This window comes from Halyomorpha halys, unplaced genomic scaffold (genome assembly GCF_000696795.3).
Source record: "Halyomorpha halys isolate HHAL.00 unplaced genomic scaffold, Hhal_1.1 Scaffold1157.1, whole genome shotgun sequence".
Classification (NCBI taxonomy): domain Eukaryota; kingdom Metazoa; phylum Arthropoda; class Insecta; order Hemiptera; family Pentatomidae; genus Halyomorpha; species Halyomorpha halys.
Window position 1 is genome coordinate 138,511 of NW_027108759.1, and position 21,581 is coordinate 160,091.

Consider the following 21,581-nt stretch of genomic DNA (forward strand, 5'->3'; position numbering starts at 1 on the left):
GAACATCACACAAGTAAACTGCAATATTTAAACCCATTCATGTAATAAAACCAAATTTCTCACTAACCAACTAATCACATTGTAACTATTTTGATCAAACCATTCAGAATAGAGGTATTTTATTTTAAAGTATATTATATCATGTTATTTAAATACAGTCCACTCCATCATTACCAGCAAACTATCAGTAATACTTTAATTTGAACCAGCTTACCAGTATAATAATTAATTTGGGTAATATCCCCCAATTTTGACTCCGGGGAATACCTAAATTAAACACAAGGATAGATTTTGATAAAATTGATACTGGACTCTTTTTATAAAAATCCCTAACATTGTACCAAACTGGCCAACCCATTTTCAAAATATAGATGTGTCAAGGGAAATATGTTTCCAAAAGTAAAAGTAGTGGATACAATTTGATAAAATCTAGGTAACAATCTCCCACAATTCCATAAACTTTTATCAAAATAGAATTAACAGTAGTAGGTATTATGTTTAAGTTCCTTGGTATCTGATAAATAAATTTTTTTCACTTTCAATATTAATACAAAGCTTCATACAGTAGTAAAGAAACAAAATTAATTTAGAGTAATATAACCACATTATATGAACTTAAGGAATTAAAATAAATTCAATATTACCTTTTGGACTTTATCTAAAAATTTAGTAAGGATATCCGTTCCTTTCAAATTTTCTTCAGGCTCCCAAGTGTCTCCATCTTTACCGAAACCATGCCAGCGGACAAGGAATTCATGTTTTCCATTCCGTAAGGTATGCATCTCAATTATTTTTTCTACCTAAAAAATGAAATAACATATTGAAAAACATCAAATTACAATAAGGTAAAATATTACTTACATTAGTTTAACATAACCATATATATTTTTATTTAGAGTTTAGGTTCGGACTAATGGTCACAGTTATTTTCAGAATAACAAATACTGGGTGATTCCCTTGGCTGACAGTTTCAGCAACCTTAATGATAATGCAAAACTCTTTCGCATGAATGGCATAATAACAAATTAATATATATTAGGGAATGAAAAGTAGTACCTCATACTTTAATATGAAGGGATTAATCATTTAAACAATAAATATTTTGTTTGATTAGAAGAAATGAGAACTGCATGGTGCTATTGTGGCTGTACCTTTATGATATCCCTGTTGAATGGCACGATGATGAAATTGCTAGAAAGATGGAAGATAGTGAGTGATAAGATAAAATGTACAAGAAATGCGGACAAATAAATCACATAAGACTATGTGATAAGGTAGTAAATGAATAGTTTTTAAAAACACAATCCATCATTATATTCTGATTAATCTATTACCATTATCAACATACAATAAATACCAAATAGGATCAGAAACATATATTTTATGGAAACAAATTTGAACAGCCTTGTGGTAGGGCACTAGTTAGTTGTAGACGTTCTTCATCTACCAATGATATGGAAGCTTAAGAATCAGAAACCCTCACTTGTAATTACCCTCTACTTTGGGGTGTTTGGAACTGATTTATTTAAAAATTTGTTAAAATGACTTAAGACCAATTAAACTTTGAATAATGGTCATACTTGCAACCTTCTTTTTTTTCTAGAAAATTATTGGTAAATAAAACATAACCATAAAGCAAATATCTAATTGAAAAATTACTTCATATTCATCCTGACCATTTACAGGGTCAGGTTTTTGTTTTTTAGAATAGGATTCCTTCTTGGCTCCACTTTTTCCCCTCTTTTTTTGATTTTTTTCTTCTGGTTGTTCTTCCTGAATCTTGTCCTCCACATCATCTGTATCATCGTCTTCTTCAGAATCATTTCCTTTGGAAACAATTTTATCTTTAAGATATTTGTCAATTAATTCATCACAGTTCAGCTGAGACTCATTTTCCCATGTTTCTTCATCAGTATTATATCCATCCCAGTGAACTTTATATTGAGTTTTTCCACGTATCTTGCGTGTATCAACAATCTTCGATACCTGCAAAAGAAATTAAACTTAATACATAATTTAATAAAACTTAAAAGGATAAATATATATTTTTACTAAAATACAGTTTTATATATACTTTACTCAGTCACTCAATTTGACATAGTCTGTAATAACTATAAAATAAACATCACTTCTCACAAATTTTTATCACTACACCCTTAAATTTCTTGGGAATAATTTGCTTAGGCCATTTTTCCACACAGCAGACTATTCAATACACAAAATAATGTATTGAGGTAGTATAATATCTCTTTTCAATCTTTTCTTCTGAACAAAAATAGATTTTTTTTTTTTTAAAAAAGTCAACTAAAATTATTTTAATTGAACAATTAATTATAAAAAATTAACTACACAATTACTTAATCTATTTAAGGCAAGCTTGCAGTTATTTGCTAATCTTGCTCTTTATCCATTGTTTATTAATATCAGAACTTCAAAAAACAAGCTTCATAGTTGAACTTTTTACAATGGTTAAATATGAGAGGATCTGAATAACCTCACAAAGTCATGGCACTGAACTAAAAATCACTGACTAGAAACATTGTTTATAATTGAAATACAGACTAACAGCACTGGAAAACACCACAAAATGAACAATACAATAGACTAGATAAGAATATGCTGTACCTTTACTAATACTGGTACTATAATCTTCTATGAGGAGTAAAATTTTGGAACTATTCGAAAAAAATATATATTTTTTTACCACTTAGAACAAACATTTGTTTAAACTAAGCCTCATTGCACATCAATATAAGAAGAACCACCTTTAAACAATTCAGCATCAATGACATCATTTTGTCAACAATTATAACCACTTTCCCTCGCAACTTTTCATTATAAGGCTATTGCTCCACAGGAAGAGGCTCATCTATATCATTAATGTGAAAGGAGTTAATAACTTCTAGTTTAGGAGTTATATGCTGATCCCCTTTTCAAGTGAACTTATGAATGGGTTCAAAAAACCTTGTCTATTAATGGAGAGACAATTTGGGCTTCGGACCCAGCAAGTGACCTTATTGTACACACATATAAATCAGACCAGTATTAACAAAGATACACGTTGAAGTTTGTATTTTCCTCAGTTTCGTATAAAAACACATTCACTTTTAGTTTTTTAACATAAATACATGTTTTAAGTTCCCCTGAGTATGAATAACCAATTTTAGCGAAATAGACTCATATGTGTATGTATGTTGATCATGAGTGGTCATTGCTCTAGTGATATAAAATGAGATAACATTGCCCTTTAACCTGAGTTAAAGCCAATGGGAAAGATACTGCTGAATCATAAGGACTGGTTATTGTGCTGTAGGTAATATACCACTGCACTGTGGAAATCATGGGTTATAGCAGCATGAGGTCAAGTTTATGTCTGTGTTCCCACAAGAAATATCTGTTAGAAGAAAACATCACATGGCCAAAGACCTTCAAGATCTATATTGCTAACTGAAGAAGTATGTCTGGTGTAGAACAGGAACTTTTTTTATTAAAATGAACATACCAGTGAAGTGCCACTTTATATCACTGATTTCACATATTTTTACCATGTGTAATGATGGAAATCCATATTTACACATGGTAAAAATGTATTTATGTTCTCTGAAATGGCTCTAATGATTTTGGTTAAACTGTCATATCATTGCAAAATCAAGTGGTCTTTAATCACAGACAGGTCTTTTCCACTTTGGAATAGTCTAACAACGCTTAAATGCTGACTTTTCAAAAAAGGTTCCTATGAAATATCTACAATTTTGTTTTTTTGAAATAATTAACCATCTGTTATTGTTAGTAACAAGAAACAATAGATAAATATGAAAGAATTTGAATAAATAACTACAGGAGAAAATAAATGTTCTAGGGCTTCCAGGGTTGTTGTTCACAGTTGTTTTATTTTCACAATATATAGAAAGAAGAAGTATTTCCACCCTGAATAATAAAGAAATTTCTGTTTGGAAATGTGCGAGAATACTAAGTGCATATTCATATGTGTATTGTGATGATACCTGGTAATTGATAAATAAAAAATATTTTTAATCCTTCTAAAGTAATAATAATTTTATTTATTTATTTTTTTTGGCCAACTGCCTAACCATGGTTGAGGGTCAAAGTTTTTCATTTTGTGGGACCACCACTCAATGAAAAAAGTCAACACCTCAGGCCAGCACCGCCAATAGACACTAAATTGGTAAGATTGTGTCTTAACCACTGAGCTACGGTGACCCAATAAATTTATTGTGAGGATTTAAAAATATGATTATATCTTTCAAGTTATTACAGATATTTTCTTATCTATATTAATACATAAAGCTTAAATTCACTAATTTCTGAAACTACCTATCTGATTTATTTTTTTGATTATTTTAATTGATTTTTTTAGCATTAGATTGACCAGATAAACATTTCTGTGGACCCATGAAGCTCTGAAATGGATCGATCTGTTAAAAACTGCACATTGGAAATTTCCATTTATTGATGAAGACTTAAAAGTTTTATAACAATCACACTATGACCCATAGGAAACTTACAATAACCATAAAGGGCTATCAATTTGGAAAACTGGTAACTATTGCCCAAAGAAAAAACATTAATGGTCAAAATGGCTGCTTCCATTAATAATGTAAAGAGTCGACCTCAGAAAGCCTGGTCAGAGAGATACCAAATAAACATTTGGATAGAACTTAATAACTATATTTTATTTCAACCATAGTTAAACAAAAAAATGTACTAGTTGCAATAATTTTGACTAGATCAGTAATTGGGCATATGTCACTAATACCTCTCATTCCAATTATTTGCATTGATTTTCCATTGAATTTTAGAAGAGTACACTGTCCTGTTAAAGTATCGTAAAGATCCTTTACAGTCATTTTAAAAAACTACAAGAACTAACTTTTAGGAATATTGGAGCTGACATGAAGAGAAAGAACTAAACATTTTATTTTTACTATGTTCTTTAAATAGTTCAAAATATAGAGCGGGTGAAACGAACATCGCCTACTATTGTTTCCACATTGTAATTTGTGCCATTTATGAGATCCAGTAATATTGTAGTTCAAGGTTTGTACTAACGAAAACATTCTAATAGCAAACAAAAGAAACATTGACATCTGAAATTGTATTGGCAGTTGTATTCTTACTATTTGGCTCCAAACAATGCAATTTATGGCATTTCCTAATATCACCTACAAATCAATCTGAATATACCCTAGTAGGCAATATCTATACCAACTACTACTGTATATAAAAACTTAGTTATTCCATTCTTATTTCCATCTTAATTATATTTGTTTTATTAAACTTTGTGCCGAGTGGAGTACTAGCTAGCTCTCTGTATATAATAAAAATAAAACTTGAAAACTTTTATAATTTAAAATTAAAAAATCTGCATAGCTCTCAATAAAGTATTGTGGATAAAGAAATGAAACCAGGCCTCCAACACCAAAATAAAAATCAAACAAACAAAGAAAGGAAAATATATATGTATATATATTCAAAATGGTAAAAAGATCTTTAAAAAATACATATTTTTCTTAATCACTCTAAAATTATACCCCTCATAGAACATAGTAGCTGTTCACTTAAAAGATAATTAAATTCTTTACAAGACAAAAGAAAAATAAAGTAAACCAGACAAGTATAAGCAAAGATACAAAACATAGTACTTCAAAACCAGTTATTTTAAAAATAATTTGAGCAGGTTCCCATGGAAACCTATTATGAAACAGGTACTATGCTTTAACTTTAACGCAGGTGAAACCACAGGATAAAGCTATCTATACATTCATATCTACTCTATATATTCAAAAAAAAGGTTGCAACTAACAATATCCATTTGATACCAACTTTTTTAAAACTTATTATTTTCGATTAAAACTTGGTACAATACAATCTCTTAGTAAAATATATTTACAAAGTTTTGACTCAAAAAACTGCTTGGGGAGTATCATTCCCCACTCCGAAATTGGGGCAGTGGAACTGGAAGGGTACAGGTAAATTTATTAATATTTAGGTAAATTATAAAAAAGAATTTAACGACTAACCAAAAATTTATACAATTAATATGGCTGAAACTTATGTTATATGATATATCATTGTTTTCATATAATCAAAATGGTTAAAACTTGGTTATTTGCATCATACTCATGTTTTAGGGTATTGTTTATGCTTTTCGCTGGTATATTTTTACACAAAGGCCACATATTGTGTTTGGGTGAATCTTGAGATATTATAATGATCCTCTCCTAAAATCTTTCATAATTTGGAATCTTTGTTTAGATCTTTATGTGAAACTTAGGTCAACCTAAACTGTTAGGTTTTTCATACTGCATCAAATAAGCGTGTACAACTAACGATAGTTAAGTTTTTAGTTTTTTCTTGTGAATTTAGTGCTTACTAATTTAGAGGTGTTTTCATAAAGCTTGTCCAATTCACTCAATGGTATTGGAATCTGGTGGAGAGAACTAGCCTGGCAAGTAGGCTAGTGGTCCTTTTTGCCAACTCCTGGTGCAACTCCAGAGTTGCCACCACATACTAACCAAGATAAGAGTGACAAGATTCATTTCTCAGGACCACCGAGAAATAAATATTAACAAGCCCAGGTGGGGATCAAATCCACAATGTTTCGAATCGGGCACTCTGGGAGCTACGCCTCAACCTGTACGGCCAGCACGCCCCTCCAATCCACCCATAGATATGATCCATAGTACAATTACAAATGGCTGGACTACTAAAAATTTCATTTTTTCCAGAAATACTCCACTTCATAGTTTGTATGAGTGAGACTCCTAGCTAAGTATGCAATTGTCACACTGTTATTATTTTGATATGTAACTATCAATGAATTAAATATTAGTTATTTGGACATAATGTCTCTTTTCAAATTTATAAGTATTAACTTATAAACGTTCAACTCTGTTCCTCTTTAATTATGTCAACGCCACAGTAATTGTTATTCTTTAGTTCCTCCAGCCATTTGCTCAGAGTTCATTGCTAGATAGGTGGTTGATATTAGCAATTAATATAATCCCTCAAATTTAAGCAAAAAGACTTAATAATTTAAGGTCTATTTGCTTAATAATTTAAGCAACAAGACCAGTTACTCTGAGATATAATGGTAAAGTAAATATCATCCTATTTTTTGGGGGCAGTGGAATCAAATGGGTTAGAAGATTATGAACTCCCTGGAATAAAAAATAACTTTTAAACTAACAACATAAAATTGTATTCTCTGATTTTTTGCAGAAATTTTCAATGAACAAAGTTTATGTAGGTTCCATGTTTATAAACTGTTTCCACCTTGTTTCTGCACCCTCTAATTTTAATAATTTTTCCTATTATCATCTCATTTATTAAAAAATTAGTTTTGTGAATTTTATTTAACAGGTAAGCAGTTATCAGAACGATTACAGAAACATACCTATTTACACAAGCTTTCAATTATGTGGATTATTCAAAAATTTGGTGACAACTAAAAATCGAAAAGGACTAAATCAGCCTATATCAGACCTCATACAAATTGATAGGATTCTATAACATAATTTCAACTTCTGACTAAAGATTCCTGAGGAGTGTAATTTAATAAATAAAAATAGATAAGCACATAACCATTACTTCTGATTACTTCACTCTCACAATCTAATGATCATGTTATAATACTAAATTATAAAGAAATCCCGGGAACACCTAGTTGTCAAAATAACAAGAGATTTATAAATCTGATATTTTCAAAACTAAAAAAAGCTCAAACAAGATTAATAATATTTTGAATGATGAAAAATACCAAGTGAATTTCAACAATGGTTTTTGTTTTTGTTTGTTTTTTGGAGGAGGGGGTAAACATTCGCAATGAGGTAATGTGGCTTCCATCAATTAGAATTATAATAAGTTAAAGACGGTTAAATACTAATATTCTAGCCACATAAGTTAGGCCTGGAGTCGTTAATGAACCCACAACCAATAGTAATACCAATTGGGATGGTAAGTGGAGTTTTATGATCAAGACAAAATTTCAGGTAATAAGGTACAAAAATCAATACAATGCAATACAGTAAATTGAAGAAATGGCCTTATCATGAAAAATGGTTAATAAATGTGAAAATTCAATAAAAAATAACAGTGAGATTTTGAGAATAAGACATAAAACAACAGTAACTCGTAAGATACAAAAATAGCATCTAGTTTTAAAGGAAAAGCAAAATAACAGCCTTAATTTACAAATGTTATCATTGCAGGAAGCCTCAATACAGAATTAAATAATGTAAAATTTTATCAGTAAATTGGAAAGAAATAATCATTAGAGTAATGAAAATTAGTAAATTGAACATTAGAACTATTTCAAATGTTATCACTTAGTTAACCACAATCAAAAAATAATAAAGGCAATACTTCATTAAAAGGATATTCCTGAAGCTCTGAAAGGTTGTGAAAATGACACTTCTTAAACCATGAAGTTTTAAAATTACTCTAACAATAACACATTTATTATGAATTCTACTGATGGTATAGTAAGGAATCAACTACTTTTAAAATACTATAGCACTTGACTGAAACATTATCTTTAATTAGAAATTTCGTTTCAAACCACAAAAATACACTCACTAACTGAGCATAATTTCATATGAACAGCATTCTTGGATTATAACTAATGACCCCATTTATAATAAACAAAACAAATTACACAAACTTAAAGTATCTAAAAATAAAAGTATAAATTATTACAGTATATTCAGTGGTCTGTTCTTCTTTAATATTATCCTGAGGTTCGGATTTTCTTTTTTTGCTCTTGGAAGCCGATTTTCCACCCATGGTTTGTTGACAGTAACAGACGCTGAACTGTTTACTAGTTATGATGACGCCATCTAAAGTTGACTTGTATTATACAAGTTGTGTAGTTAAGCCTACATGCACAATTATTAACCCATCTAAAACTATTTTAAAAAAGAAAATGGTAGTTTAACTTCCTGGAGAGAATGTATATTATATAAATATTATTAGGACTTCTAATAAGTGGTATCATCATTTCGAATACGATTAAAAACTTCTGTAAGAAGTGTGATATCAGTATTGTGTCAATGTTTTTTACTGTATAATAATTAATTATAAAAATAATTTATTTGAAACAAATTATTTCGGGCTCAATATCGCCCACAGAGAGGATTTGGCGACAAGATACATTCCTTACTTAATGATTAATTGTTATATTTTCAGGAAGAAAATTATAACTCTATTAAAACTTCACTCCGTTATTAGATGAAAATCAACAACGTTTAGGACTTGTTTGCTCATTTTCAAGTTTGTTATCTTTTTTTTATTTTTGTGCAATCAATCAGTCAATTGTCGAAATTTTGTGTCATGATTTAAAAAAGATTTGATTTTTATTTCTGCAAACGGATCAATTTTTACTTTCCCATCAATATTTAGTCCTTGGCTAATATTTGATCTTAATATAAACTAAGTACCTTTTTGATAATTTTTTTATGTTTAATTGACGGTCTTTGGAGTATATTCTACCAATAATATTAAAACGTGTCTTACATGTCCAATAAGTTTGTTCCAACTAACGGTTTCTTCTTATTTCTCTACTCGCGCTGCACTTTGCTTAGGAGTAAGGGCGCCTGCAACTTCGACTCTCAGTAATTTGCTATAATGCTGCAGTTGTGGATGAATAGACCAAGTGTCAATTGTCATACCATCAACCCAGCGCAGCCTAGGTCTTTCGACATGTATCCGTCCTTGAGCCATTCATCTAACATCTCGGGATTTCATCAGGTATCCTGCTCATCACAGACGATTTTTCGTAATGATGGTGAAACGTTGGCGTCGTTGTATAAGACCATTAACTCGACATTGGGGCGCTGTCTCCATACTCCATAATTTCAAACCGTCCCGTAAATTTTACGGAGGATCTAGCATCAAAACTTAGCGAGAGCCAGATCCTGTGTTCTAGGAAGTGTCCAGCGTTCCGATCCGAAACACTATTCTGATAAGAGTCGTGAAAACCTACTTCCCTTAAATTCTCACCTCCACTTTTCAGGGTTCTATATTCCAAAGAATGAATAATTTAATTTCAGAATTTTCTTCGTAATCCATTAACCTTACAATCCGAACATTCAGGTTTATAATTTTGCTGTAATTTCGACTGACATTGTAGAGATCCTAATATACACACCTGACCTTACTTTATTTATATGCGGACCAAGCAGTTTCAGTCGATCCCTAACTATAGTATTACATCGTAGACCTCTTTTAAGACCCAGTCATAGGCACTCTTTAAATCTACGAATAAGTGATAGGTGTTTATTCCAAACTGAAACTTGGGGAGGCACATGTGCATTGAAAGTTTGGAAAGAAAAAACCGTACTGACCGTGCGCCCGCCAGTTTTCTTACTGTTGAACCGTTCGTTCGAACAAGCCATTTGTTTAAACCATGAAAGGTAGGTTGGGATCGTAGTATGAGACAGTAAACATTCGGTAAACTTCCACACAAATGTTAATATTCTTCTTTAGCAAAAATAAGGCAAAAATATAACAGTTTACTAAAATTTACATTCTGCTCTTAACCCTTTAATCAATGCTAATTTGCTCCATAGCATTAATTAGCTCATGGTCAATATTGAAAATATTAAAAATTATTTTATAGAGTTAGACATCTAGTCAACTGAAAGGCTCATTCATAGATTAAGTGAATTTAAAAAATAATTATTTAATAACAATGGTGATACGAAAACAGTTATCAAACTGATGAAACGGAAAAACACCTTGCGCACGCGTCCGACAGTTTGTAGTTAAAGTAGCTAGACAAGGACCTTTTATTTATGCGTTTTCCGTCCTTCTGCATTATGTTCTACTACTTTCTATTTTCAATATTATTTTTTTTCTAAAATCTTTAGCTTTCTAACGGTATATAACAAGTCTGTATTACTACTCTTAAGTAAATTGTCAAATTCTTTCATTGTATATATTTACCCATTTTTCATTACTAATAATAATGTAAAATAGTTAATTATTTTAAACAAAAAAATTAAAGGTACTTAAATATTAGAGGATTAGAAGTATTAAAATCAGAAAAAGCCGTTTTGAAATCCTTTTTTTTTTAGAAGGAACTGTTGGAGAAAATATATGAGAAATTGTACACATAAATAATTCAGACATTTCTCACCCATAAATATGTATTTTCAGTTTCGTACGACTTTTAGTTTTTGAGCCAGTTGTTTATCCACGCACGCACGCAAACGCACACAGACTTGGCTTGGCTATCTGAACTCATGGGGTTCCAAACATGTGTTTCCATCGAAAACATGAATTCGAAATATTTCACGACTGCAATACTTCCCCTCACTATATATTCCACATATAGTTAAGTGAAAGTGAAAAATTACATTTCGGGAATTATTGTGTAAAAAGAACTCCGTTAGGAATGTAAGTAAATTTACTATAGTTTGAAATGGTTGATAATATTTTTTTTTTGCCCCGCAAGTAGCTTTAAATATTATGAGCATTAAAGGAAAGATTAGTAAAATTTTTAAAATTCAACCTGCCGCCATTTTTTATTCTGGCCGCTGTAAGGAAGACGCACACCTATATGTATATTTTTTAGATAATCTTCTAGGGTATAATTTTTTTAATAAATGAGACACTGCCTTAAATAAGCTATATTTTCTTTTCAAGGGTTCTCGGACTATAAGTTATTATAATTTTGAATAAGCAGAGGTCTCTATTGAAAAATTTTCCATTAGGGCACCATAGAAAACAACAATTATTATAGAGATATTAACGCTTTAAAACGTATAAGTTTGTTGCAGAGTAGAGCTCGCAGAACAGAAATATCCCAGCTATGGCACATAGCCATAATTCTTATTTTGGCCTTTAATCCTAGTTTATATAAATAAACCAAGTTTCCTCTGAAACATCGAATTTACATGGTAATATTAGAATACGATCTATTTATCTTTACAAGAAGTGTTTTATTAAATGTAATTACAAGCTTTTTTCATTGAGAACTGAATATTGAAAATGACTTTTTAATACACTTCAAGAAATTATTTCATGGATAAAGATTAATAATAATAAAAAATAATATCAAGGTTTCTTAAACTTTCAGTAGTGTGATCTCGATCGATTTGAAAAGCGTCGGAGTAAAGAACCTTTAAGTTTTATAACCTTCCTAGTTGACAGCCTCTTGATGTTGTCTGGAGTTGTACTTAGGTTTATCACTTTTGATAATGGAATATTTAAATTTATTCCAGGTATGAATATAATTCAAATTATGTACTTACCAGTGTTTTCAATAAATATTCTATATTGAAGGATGCGATTAAATTTGTACTTATTTAAACTTTTGCAGTTGGTTAGTGAAATGATTGAAGATAGAAAGCCTCTATGGTCTTTTAATTGAAGACTGTAGAGCATTAAACTCGTTTGAACTTGAAGAAAATTATTACTATTTAGAGAACAGTATTGCCAAAATGTCAAGTAATATTTTTTTATTCTATTATTATATTGCATAGTTTATTTTGTTATTATATTGCTTTGATCATTGACTAATTTTCATTATATGATTATAAATATTTCAGGCAAAAGGAAGAACCGAGGTTTAAAGATATCAGTTCCTGATGAAGCTCCTGCAGTGTGAGTCTACTGTTATCTGTTATGGTCATTGTTTTCTTTACCATGATTCTAAAGAAATTCAATTTTCAGAGCTCCACCTCGCAATTTAGACAAAAGAACCACAATAACTATTGGTGATAAAACTTTTGTGGTTGAAGCTGATGATTTAGAACTAATTAGTAATTTGGGACGAGGTGCATATGGAGTAGTTGATAAAATGAGACATATTCCATCAGAGACTGTAATGGCAGTTAAGGTAATGTTTAAATTTATTCTCAATCTTATATTATATCAAAAGAAGTGATGGTGTAAGTAAAAATTAATTAACTTTGTTTTATAAACATTTATCTGTGCTGAGTCTACATGTTAATATTGGTGTCTTCACTTTCCTTATAACCCTGTTTGATGTGTTTGTTATTATTATGGATAAAACTGTGATGCTTTTTATTTCATTGTGCCAGTGTTCTCATTTTTCACTTAGAAAACAGCAACTTTATGCAAAATGGGCAAATAGTTTTCAAATTTCAAATGTGTTTTTGTGATTTAATGTTGATCAACAAAAAAAAACTCATTCATATAAATCTTTACTTTTAACCTATTTTAATTATGTTACTTATATATGTATATATAGTTGACCGTAAAAATTGATATATAAGAAGATGGTCAGGGTTGCGGTCAAAAGAGAAACAAAAATAGTTTACAACAATTTATTTTCCGACGTTTCGTCCCACTTTGCAGGGATTCATATTATATATTATATCATTTTGTTGATGAAGCCCTGCAAAGTGGGGCGAAACGTTGGAAAATAAATAGTTGTAAACTATTTTTGTTTCTCTTTTGACCGCCACCCTGACCATCTTCTTATATATGTTACTAATAGTTTTAAAATAGGTTAGTTTATGAATCTAATTAAACTGTCTGGTTCTCAAATTTAGTAAACAAAACCCAATATCATGAGCAGTATTGATATTTTTATTTTGTGTGATTTTCTGTATCCTTAAACGTTATTCAGCATAACTTAAATGATGCTTTGTATGGACACTGGTTGGGTCAAGTTAACACCTACCACTCTATACATAGAATCCTGAAATTAGGCATGTGTTTGAAAGTATATGAAGGTGACCAATCCCTATTCATAAAATAATTTGTCCACTTTAAGTAACCAGTACATTCCTATTAGACCACCTGGACTACCTCTCTGTTGTTGTGTATTATAACCTATCCTATTATTATTATTATTATTACTTTAATTAAATCCCAGGCAGGCTCAAGAGATAAGTGAACCCCCAACAAAAATTTTTCAGTTGAGGTCGGGGCCAGATCTATGTAAACAAAATTAATTCATAGTATCAGGTTATAATAAAACCTGGAACAAAAAAAATATTGTCTGGGTGGTATAATACCTAAGTGCTGACTAATTTTCTTGAGTTCATCTTACGAGAGAACAAATATTTGCTTATTGAAAATTACGATAACACGACAAAAATTCTAAAATTTCATTTTTATATTCCAGTTAATATTGAGGTTGACAAATTTAAGCTATGGGGATATAGGAACTTTAATGACAACAAACTTTTTTTCTACTTCATATAAATTCGAATAATGTAGTTGAGGATTTGGCAACCATACCTGAACATTAATGGCTTAGCAGTATAGATAATTATGTGCAGATCTATTATCAACTTGAATAATTTATTGTTAATTTTAAACTACATATTACTGTATTACAGCTTCCATATTATATTGTAATTTTTTGTGAGAATGGTTAGAGATCTTGTTTTAAAAACTGTATGTTTAGTGTTATATGTCCAACTTAATACTGAATGTATAAGACGTCATTGGGAGTTTTTCTGTGATACTTTTCTAGATATAGTTATCATAAGTTTTGAGAAATTGACTACATTAGAAATTTAAATGTTTATATCAATTTGGACATCTAGCTAACTCCTTGACTCTACAGATAGATGTGGTCCTGAGCCTCCTCAATAAGTTTTTGCCAGATAACCTTTTCGTGCGCTGTCGCTTGCCTGTTGTGGATGTTCAAGAAATCTTCAGCATCCTCTCATCTAAGTTGTGATCTACCTCTTCCTCTTGTTTGATAGAATCATCCATTGAGCAACTTTCTTGGAATATCACTTTCTGGCAATTTGTCCAGTCCAGTGTAGTCTATCTAGATTTGGCACAGTCTATAGAAAGGAAAAGTAACCCCAGTATTATGGTACTTTCTTTGGAATGTATCCAATTCAAAAATAAATAAACACTTTTTTTTGTTTTCTTAGAGGTGCCAATGCTTAAGCCAACCAGCTGTATGTATGTTTCTATGTATATTTGGTAGGAAATTCTTCGTTTATAGTTTTGTTCAAATGTCTTAGATAGACCAGATTGTACCCCGGAGTTGTGTTACTAAAAGTAATCATTAGAACATATTACATCTTTAGCTTTTTGAATTGGTTTGAAGAGCAGAAAATTACCAATTTTCTCTAAACATTGTAGTTGTGGATATGTTAAAGTTAGCATCATCAATTACACCTTCATCGTACTCAGTCAAATGATAGTTTTCTGTTGTTAATGACATATGGATTAAAGATCACTCTCACAGCATAAAGTACTATTTTGGACTTCTATTATCAATATATCTATTATTCCCCTGAATGACATTAGTAAGTACAAACCAGCAAACCTCACTATGACATTATGAAATTCAGAATCATTACATTTTCCTGCTATTTCTTTAACTTCTTTAATTTAGTCTAATTAAAAGTGGTAGATCATGTTTTCTGACTTAGGGGATGATACTTTTTATTTCCCACAATTGTTATTAAGGTTTCATAATAAGATAAGGGTTTATGAATAGATGAGGCAAATTTTTTTGTTTTAAAAGTGTGTCGATTTGAAGCCTTTTTCATGATACCTTTCCATCTTGGTATGTTCATCTTTTCATAATCTAGCCAAATCACATTCAATAACAGAAGAACATGGCATCATATCTGTTAATAAATGAATGCTATCCACCTTATCAATATTTTTTGTTTTAATAATTCTACTTCTTTTCCTTTCAGTGTGTAGAAAAATCAAGTTTATTAAACTGATTAATATACTTTTTTTTATATATTCCAGAGAATCACATTAACAGTTAACACTGTTGAACAGAAGCGGGCTTTAACAGATCTTGATATTATCATGCGTTCTTCAGATTGTAACCACACTGTTCAATTTTATGGTGCTTTATTTCGTGAAGGAGATGTTTGGATTTGTATGGAAGTAATGGATACATCTCTTGATAAATTTTACCTAAAAGCCAAAAAACATCATCTTGCGATTCCTGAAGCAATACTTGGGAACATAGCTCTAGCAGTGGGTAACTTTTTACTATAATTTCTATCATTCAAATTTTTATTTGTGCTTTTGAACTAAACAATATGTCAGTAGCAAGTTGTTAAATGTGTTATTTTATTAATTATTTTAACTGAAGTATGTTTGGTCACAATGATGAGAAGATAGTTGTCAGTGGATAATATAGTATGAAGAGAAGATGGTTGGAGGTGTGGTCAAAGATAACACAACATAAAAAAAATTATTTATCAGTGCCAACGTTTCAGCTAGAATTTCTAGCCTTCATCAGGGCTAAGAACAAAAAGCAAAAAGTATGTAGGTTAATTATTAAAAGGGTATATAGGATGATTAAAGTAAATATATGTACAAAATGAAAATTAATAAAAATAAAGTAATGAAAGAAGTGGGAAATAAAATGTATTTATAGGTAATTACCATAAACATGTAAGTAAAATAACAGAATTAAGGAAATAAAAATATAAAGTTATATAATGCAAAGAAACAAAGCAATATGAATATTTTAATTAAATTATGGGAAAAAAAAAGAGAAAGAAAATATACATAGAAAATAAACATGTAAGTAAAATACTAGAATAAAGACATGAAATATAAAATTAAGTAAAACAAGAGAAGTAATTAGTAGATATTACAATATTAATTTGTGGTGAACATAACTAATGACTTGGGTAAAGAGAGATAAGAAAATAATATACAAGGAGAAAAAATTAAAAGGAAAGATGAGAAAAAGAGTTTAAAATATAAAATCACCAACCTGCTTGAAATGAAGTGGAGAATCCAAGTAAGGTGGCACGTGCGGTGTCATTCTGAGTTAAAAAATATGTTGGAATGATGATGGAGTTACTGGAAGGTCAAGAATAAGTCACAATTTACGTAAAGATTTCCACATACAGGCTTAGCTGAAGATTTAAAACTAATATTACAATATTATAATATGATACATGATATAAGTTAACAATAATATTATATTTTCTTTCCATTTTATAAATATAAAAGTAATATCAGTATCATTGTTTTATTTAGGTTGTTAGTGCTCTTCATTACTTGTATAGTCGTCTTCATGTTATTCATAGAGATGTAAAACCCTCTAATATTCTGATTAATAGAAAGGGGGAAGTAAAAATGTGTGATTTTGGGATATCTGGTTATCTTGTAGATTCTGTTGCTAAAACAATTGAGGCTGGATGCAAACCTTACATGGCTGTAAGTAGAAATAATGTATAATTATTTATAGGGATGATAGATAGTTGACTGTTATATATATATATATTATCATATATATATTATCAGGAAATCAGTCAAGCTGATTCAAATCACTGAATGATTTCCTGATTTATCTTCCAGCTATAATTATTAATTGATTATTATTGTTGTATAAATTATAGTGATAGTTATATTTTAACCATTTAATTAATCCATTGTGACCAAGTTATTATGAATATAGTATTATCAATTATAAATATTAATACTATACTCCGCAAATCGTACCTATCATATTCCTGAAATTAGAGATATAAGAATATATTTAATTTAATATATACTAACAGAAGAAGCTCAGTGGTTAGATTTGGTTTTTTATGGCATACCGATCAGTGCATAATGCATGCTTACCTTGTATTATAATTTTCCTGTTAATATGTAATGGTTAGTCATTTAGTCCAATGGCCTCCAAACATAAGAAACCACACGGATTCATTAGTTCAGATTAGGATGATTCTACAGTCTTGAAATGTCTAAAAATTATTTTCATGTTGGAATTTTATTATCCTTATCATTAATGTTATTAAAAAAAGGGGTTAATAAGTTATTAGTTATGTAGTTAATAACTTAACCAATATGATCCACGTATTCAGGACACTTCCTGCATAAGAAAAAACTCTGTCAATGAAATTAAAGATCTATTTTCACTTAATTACCTCCAATGACATTTAATTATAAAAAAAATTAATGAAATCTTGAGTCTTTACATAGGAGCTCCTTGCTATGATTTTATGACTCTACGTGCTTGACACCAAAACCCTCAAAAGCCATTCTGTTCTTTCTCTTTTTAACAATTCTTTTTGGTTTCAGTGCTTCAAATCTTAAAATTTAGGGAATCCAATGAAAATATCAGATGTGCAAAGGGTAGAAATAACATTTTAAACAAAGATATGCCAATACAAAATCAATCAATACTTTCATAAATTAATTTTACTAAATAGAATTTAAGAATAAGATGGTCTGGGTGACGGTCCAAAGAGATCATCAAAATTAATAAAAAATCTGGTGCGGTGTGAAATAACAACTTTTACTTACCACCCTATTTTGAGTTGATTAAATTAATCCTTACTCGTTTCAGAATAGATATTTCTAAATTATTTACTGTGGCAATACTTCCCTGTATTAATTTTCCAAATGAGCTTTTTCACTGATAGATTGGCTTACTCAAATTTCAACTGTTATCAGAAAAATACTTTTAATAATACTTCTTATTGCAAAAGTATGACTGAAATGTACAAATATAACAGTTTAATAAATTTTAAATCCTGCTATGAGGCATTTATTTTCTGCTAAATTGGTATAGAAATAATGTTGAAAATATAATGAATGATTTTGTGGTGTTAGTCATCATGGCAACTGAAAGGTTTAATGTATTAATAGCTTATTTCACAGTAGTGCTAAGTATATTAAAATTAACTTTATGAAAAATACAATTAAAATTATTTCATCACTATAGTTTTTCCAAAATCTTGGCTCTCCAACAGTATATGTCTATATTACAACTTTTATTTCTATAAATGTGTTTTCAATCTGGAAAAACTATTTTTCCATTTATCTTTTTAAGTCAAAAAGATACGATTAAAATTGTACCAGTGTTTGTTTTTGTTTTTTCTGGGGATAAGATCAGTATATTTTCAATTACGAAAAGCCCCTCACCTCAACTGTTGGCAATAAACTGGTGAAACTCCAACAACTACATGGTTATTATTAATCACAAACATATAGTTAATATTGATATATACTCTTTGCACTTCAGATATTTTCAGATGATGCTTATGATTGTGATCATTTGTTAAATTTTATGTTTTGGTGGCCTAAAACTCAGTTTATTGCCTACCTACTATTGACTCAGCCCCGATGAAGATCTATAATGCGGGTCCAAAAGAAGGTATCTGGTAGTTTTTAAAAATATTTTTGAGTACTTTTTTGACTGTCAATCTGGACCACCTTATTCTTTAATTTCATTTTTGTTCTTATAAATGATTAGAAATTTGTAATTATTAAATTTAAATTTTTTAATTTTTCAATTATAACTTTTTTCCATTTCAAATGTAACTTTTTCCATCTAAATTGCAACCCAACCTGCCTTGAATTAGTTTATAAAAATTATATTTTATTTCTTATATTATTTACAAATAATCATGTTAATTTCAATAATTACATTTAATAATTTCAGCATCTTCATGCATTTTTTTGGTCTATTGTATAATTTATATTAAGAGTTAATTTCAACTAATATTAAATAAATTTTTAAAAATGTGTATATTTTTTAATTTCTGGAGAGTGGAGGTGGAAACTTAATTTAAAATTGTTCAAAAATAATTAATTATATTTATGTAGATAAAATTCACAACAATTAATAATTAAATATGATTCTCTTTTGGATGCTTTTTTTTTAATTTTTACTTCCTTGCATCGTTAATTTACCAGTGGAGGTAGTCTTGTTTTGCATCATATTAAAGCTTAATATATGAAGAAGATTACATTTTGATATCTGGGGTATTTACAGCCAAGCCAATGAAGAATAATAGCTGCTTCAGATGTCCCAAAAGTTTTAGAAATATTAAACTTTAATTTTTCAATATAACGTCATGGAACGCTTATTTTTTTTTTTTGGCAAATCCAACCCATTACATTTATAGGAAATATTTTTACTCTCACATTTTTTTAAAGAGAGCTTTAAAGTAGATTTATTTGAATTTTTCTGAAAAAACTACAGATAATGACTGAAAGCACAAAATTTCATTTTTATCCCATACTGTTGAGAATCAGACTACGTACTTTTTGTTCCTCTTAAGATGTAGTATATACTCACAATATGACCACTCATTTATGGGACATATATATATTTTTTCTTTAAAGTTTTATATAAAAATTTTTATATTTTTTGTAGCCAGAAAGGATTGACCCAAATGGAAATCCTTCACAGTATGATATACGGTCGGATGTTTGGTCTCTCGGAATTTCATTAGTGGAACTTGCTACTGGTGAATTTCCATATGCTCGCTGGTCCAATCCTTTTGAACAGCTAAAACAAGTTGTCAAAGATGCACCACCAAGATTGCCATCAGGTTCTTCTTTCTCAGTAGAATTTCAAGATTTCATTGCTTCATGGTAAGAACTAATTAGAATTAATTTTCCTGTGTTTTTTTAAATAAAAACTTTAAGAGGTTTATTTTAAAAATTAAAATCTGTACCGCTACAATCCCTGAAGGGTCAAGAGTTCAGTACTTTTACTGAGATTCAAACCCTCTTTTATAGTATAGTACTGTTCTTCCTCGAAGAAAACCTACTATACTAGAATACCCTTATAACAGTTTCATTTGTTCCAAAGGGAGCCTGGAAGGGCCAAATGTAGTAGGTTGAGGGAAGTGTGGTTAAATCTATAAATTTATTTTAATCGAATAAACCCACAATTACATTTAGTTATAAAAAAATAATTATTACTGTTGCAATTTACTTAAAACTTCATTTTATTTATTCTAGCCTCCAAAAGGACTATACATTGAGGCCTTACTATAGTCAACTTCTGGAGCATGAGTTTTGTTCTCGGCATCTTAATTCTCCTACAGACATTACAACGTTTGTTGAAGAAGTACTTGACTTACCTGATCCATAACTGTTACCTAATTAATATTGGTTTGGTTAAGCTCATGTGACAGTCTGTATGTAAAATGTTAGATTCTTTAAGTTAGTGTAGGGTTAAAAACATCACGTTAGTTTGAATAAGATATATAAAGTGTGCAATAAGTTAGTGGTAATAACATAAAACCTAATAGCACACTGGTACAAATTTTATATACGTATATATTACAACTTGACAATAACCTTGAAGCTTCTAGTTTACCAATTTTGTATTTAATAAACCAAGTGAATAAATTTAGGTTGTTTAAAGATTTAGTCTTTACACATAAATTTCGTATCTATACAAGTATTTAAAATATTAAAATAAAATAAAATTAGATATCATGACAATTCCATAATATATTTATAATTTGTATATTTAAACATCTTATAAAAGAATATGTTTGTGAATAAGTATTTATTTTTCAACTTCCTAAGATCAAGGTTATTAATAATTAAAAGCAAGTTAGTGATTCACTTAATTTTAAAAGTCCTAGAATAATGAAGTAAATGAGCTTAGTTTTGTATGAAATACTTCTGATTAACCATGAAAAATCTAAAATAGTTCTATGGATATTAATAACAGACTGTGAAACTCATATTTACTGATTTTTTTTTTTACTTTTTCATAATTGTAACTAAATAGCTCTGGTGGAATGCCCTGTTACCAATAACTGCCATTAGAGTCTAAGATGGTCATTAATAATTAATTGAGGTTTGTAGATGCAAAAGGGCTTGAA

The 21,581-nt window shown here is 29.6% G+C and overlaps 2 protein-coding genes across 3 annotated transcripts in view; one reads left to right on the forward strand and one right to left on the reverse strand.

The window, feature by feature from the left end:
* LOC106688594 (chromobox protein homolog 1) overlaps positions 1 to 8,882 on the reverse strand; it is an 11,635-nt gene extending 2,753 nt beyond the window's left edge. Inside the window, exons 1-3 of the mRNA XM_014433131.3 lie at positions 8,719 to 8,882; positions 1,660 to 1,986; positions 645 to 800 (exon numbers count right to left, since the gene is read on the reverse strand). Coding sequence (XP_014288617.1) covers positions 645 to 800; positions 1,660 to 1,986; positions 8,719 to 8,805 — 570 coding nt within the window. The 5' untranslated portion in view covers positions 8,806 to 8,882. The remainder of the gene's footprint in view (positions 1 to 644; positions 801 to 1,659; positions 1,987 to 8,718) is intronic.
* A 2,521-nt stretch (positions 8,883 to 11,403) lies between these two features.
* Positions 11,404 to 21,581, forward strand: lic (dual specificity mitogen-activated protein kinase kinase lic). 2 transcript variants are annotated; one of them, XM_014433137.3, is made up of 9 exons: positions 11,404 to 11,418; positions 12,101 to 12,245; positions 12,344 to 12,471; positions 12,573 to 12,627; positions 12,697 to 12,862; positions 15,724 to 15,960; positions 16,981 to 17,160; positions 20,111 to 20,331; positions 20,704 to 21,581. In XM_014433137.3, the coding sequence occupies exons 3-9, from the start codon at positions 12,465 to 12,467 to the stop codon at positions 20,834 to 20,836; spliced, it is 999 nt and encodes a 332-aa protein (XP_014288623.1). In that variant the 5' UTR covers positions 11,404 to 11,418; positions 12,101 to 12,245; positions 12,344 to 12,464; the 3' UTR covers positions 20,837 to 21,581. The 2 variants fall into 2 exon arrangements, with proteins under 2 accessions (XP_014288623.1, XP_014288622.1); XM_014433136.3 differs by lacking the exon at positions 11,404 to 11,418 and adding an exon at positions 11,825 to 11,921.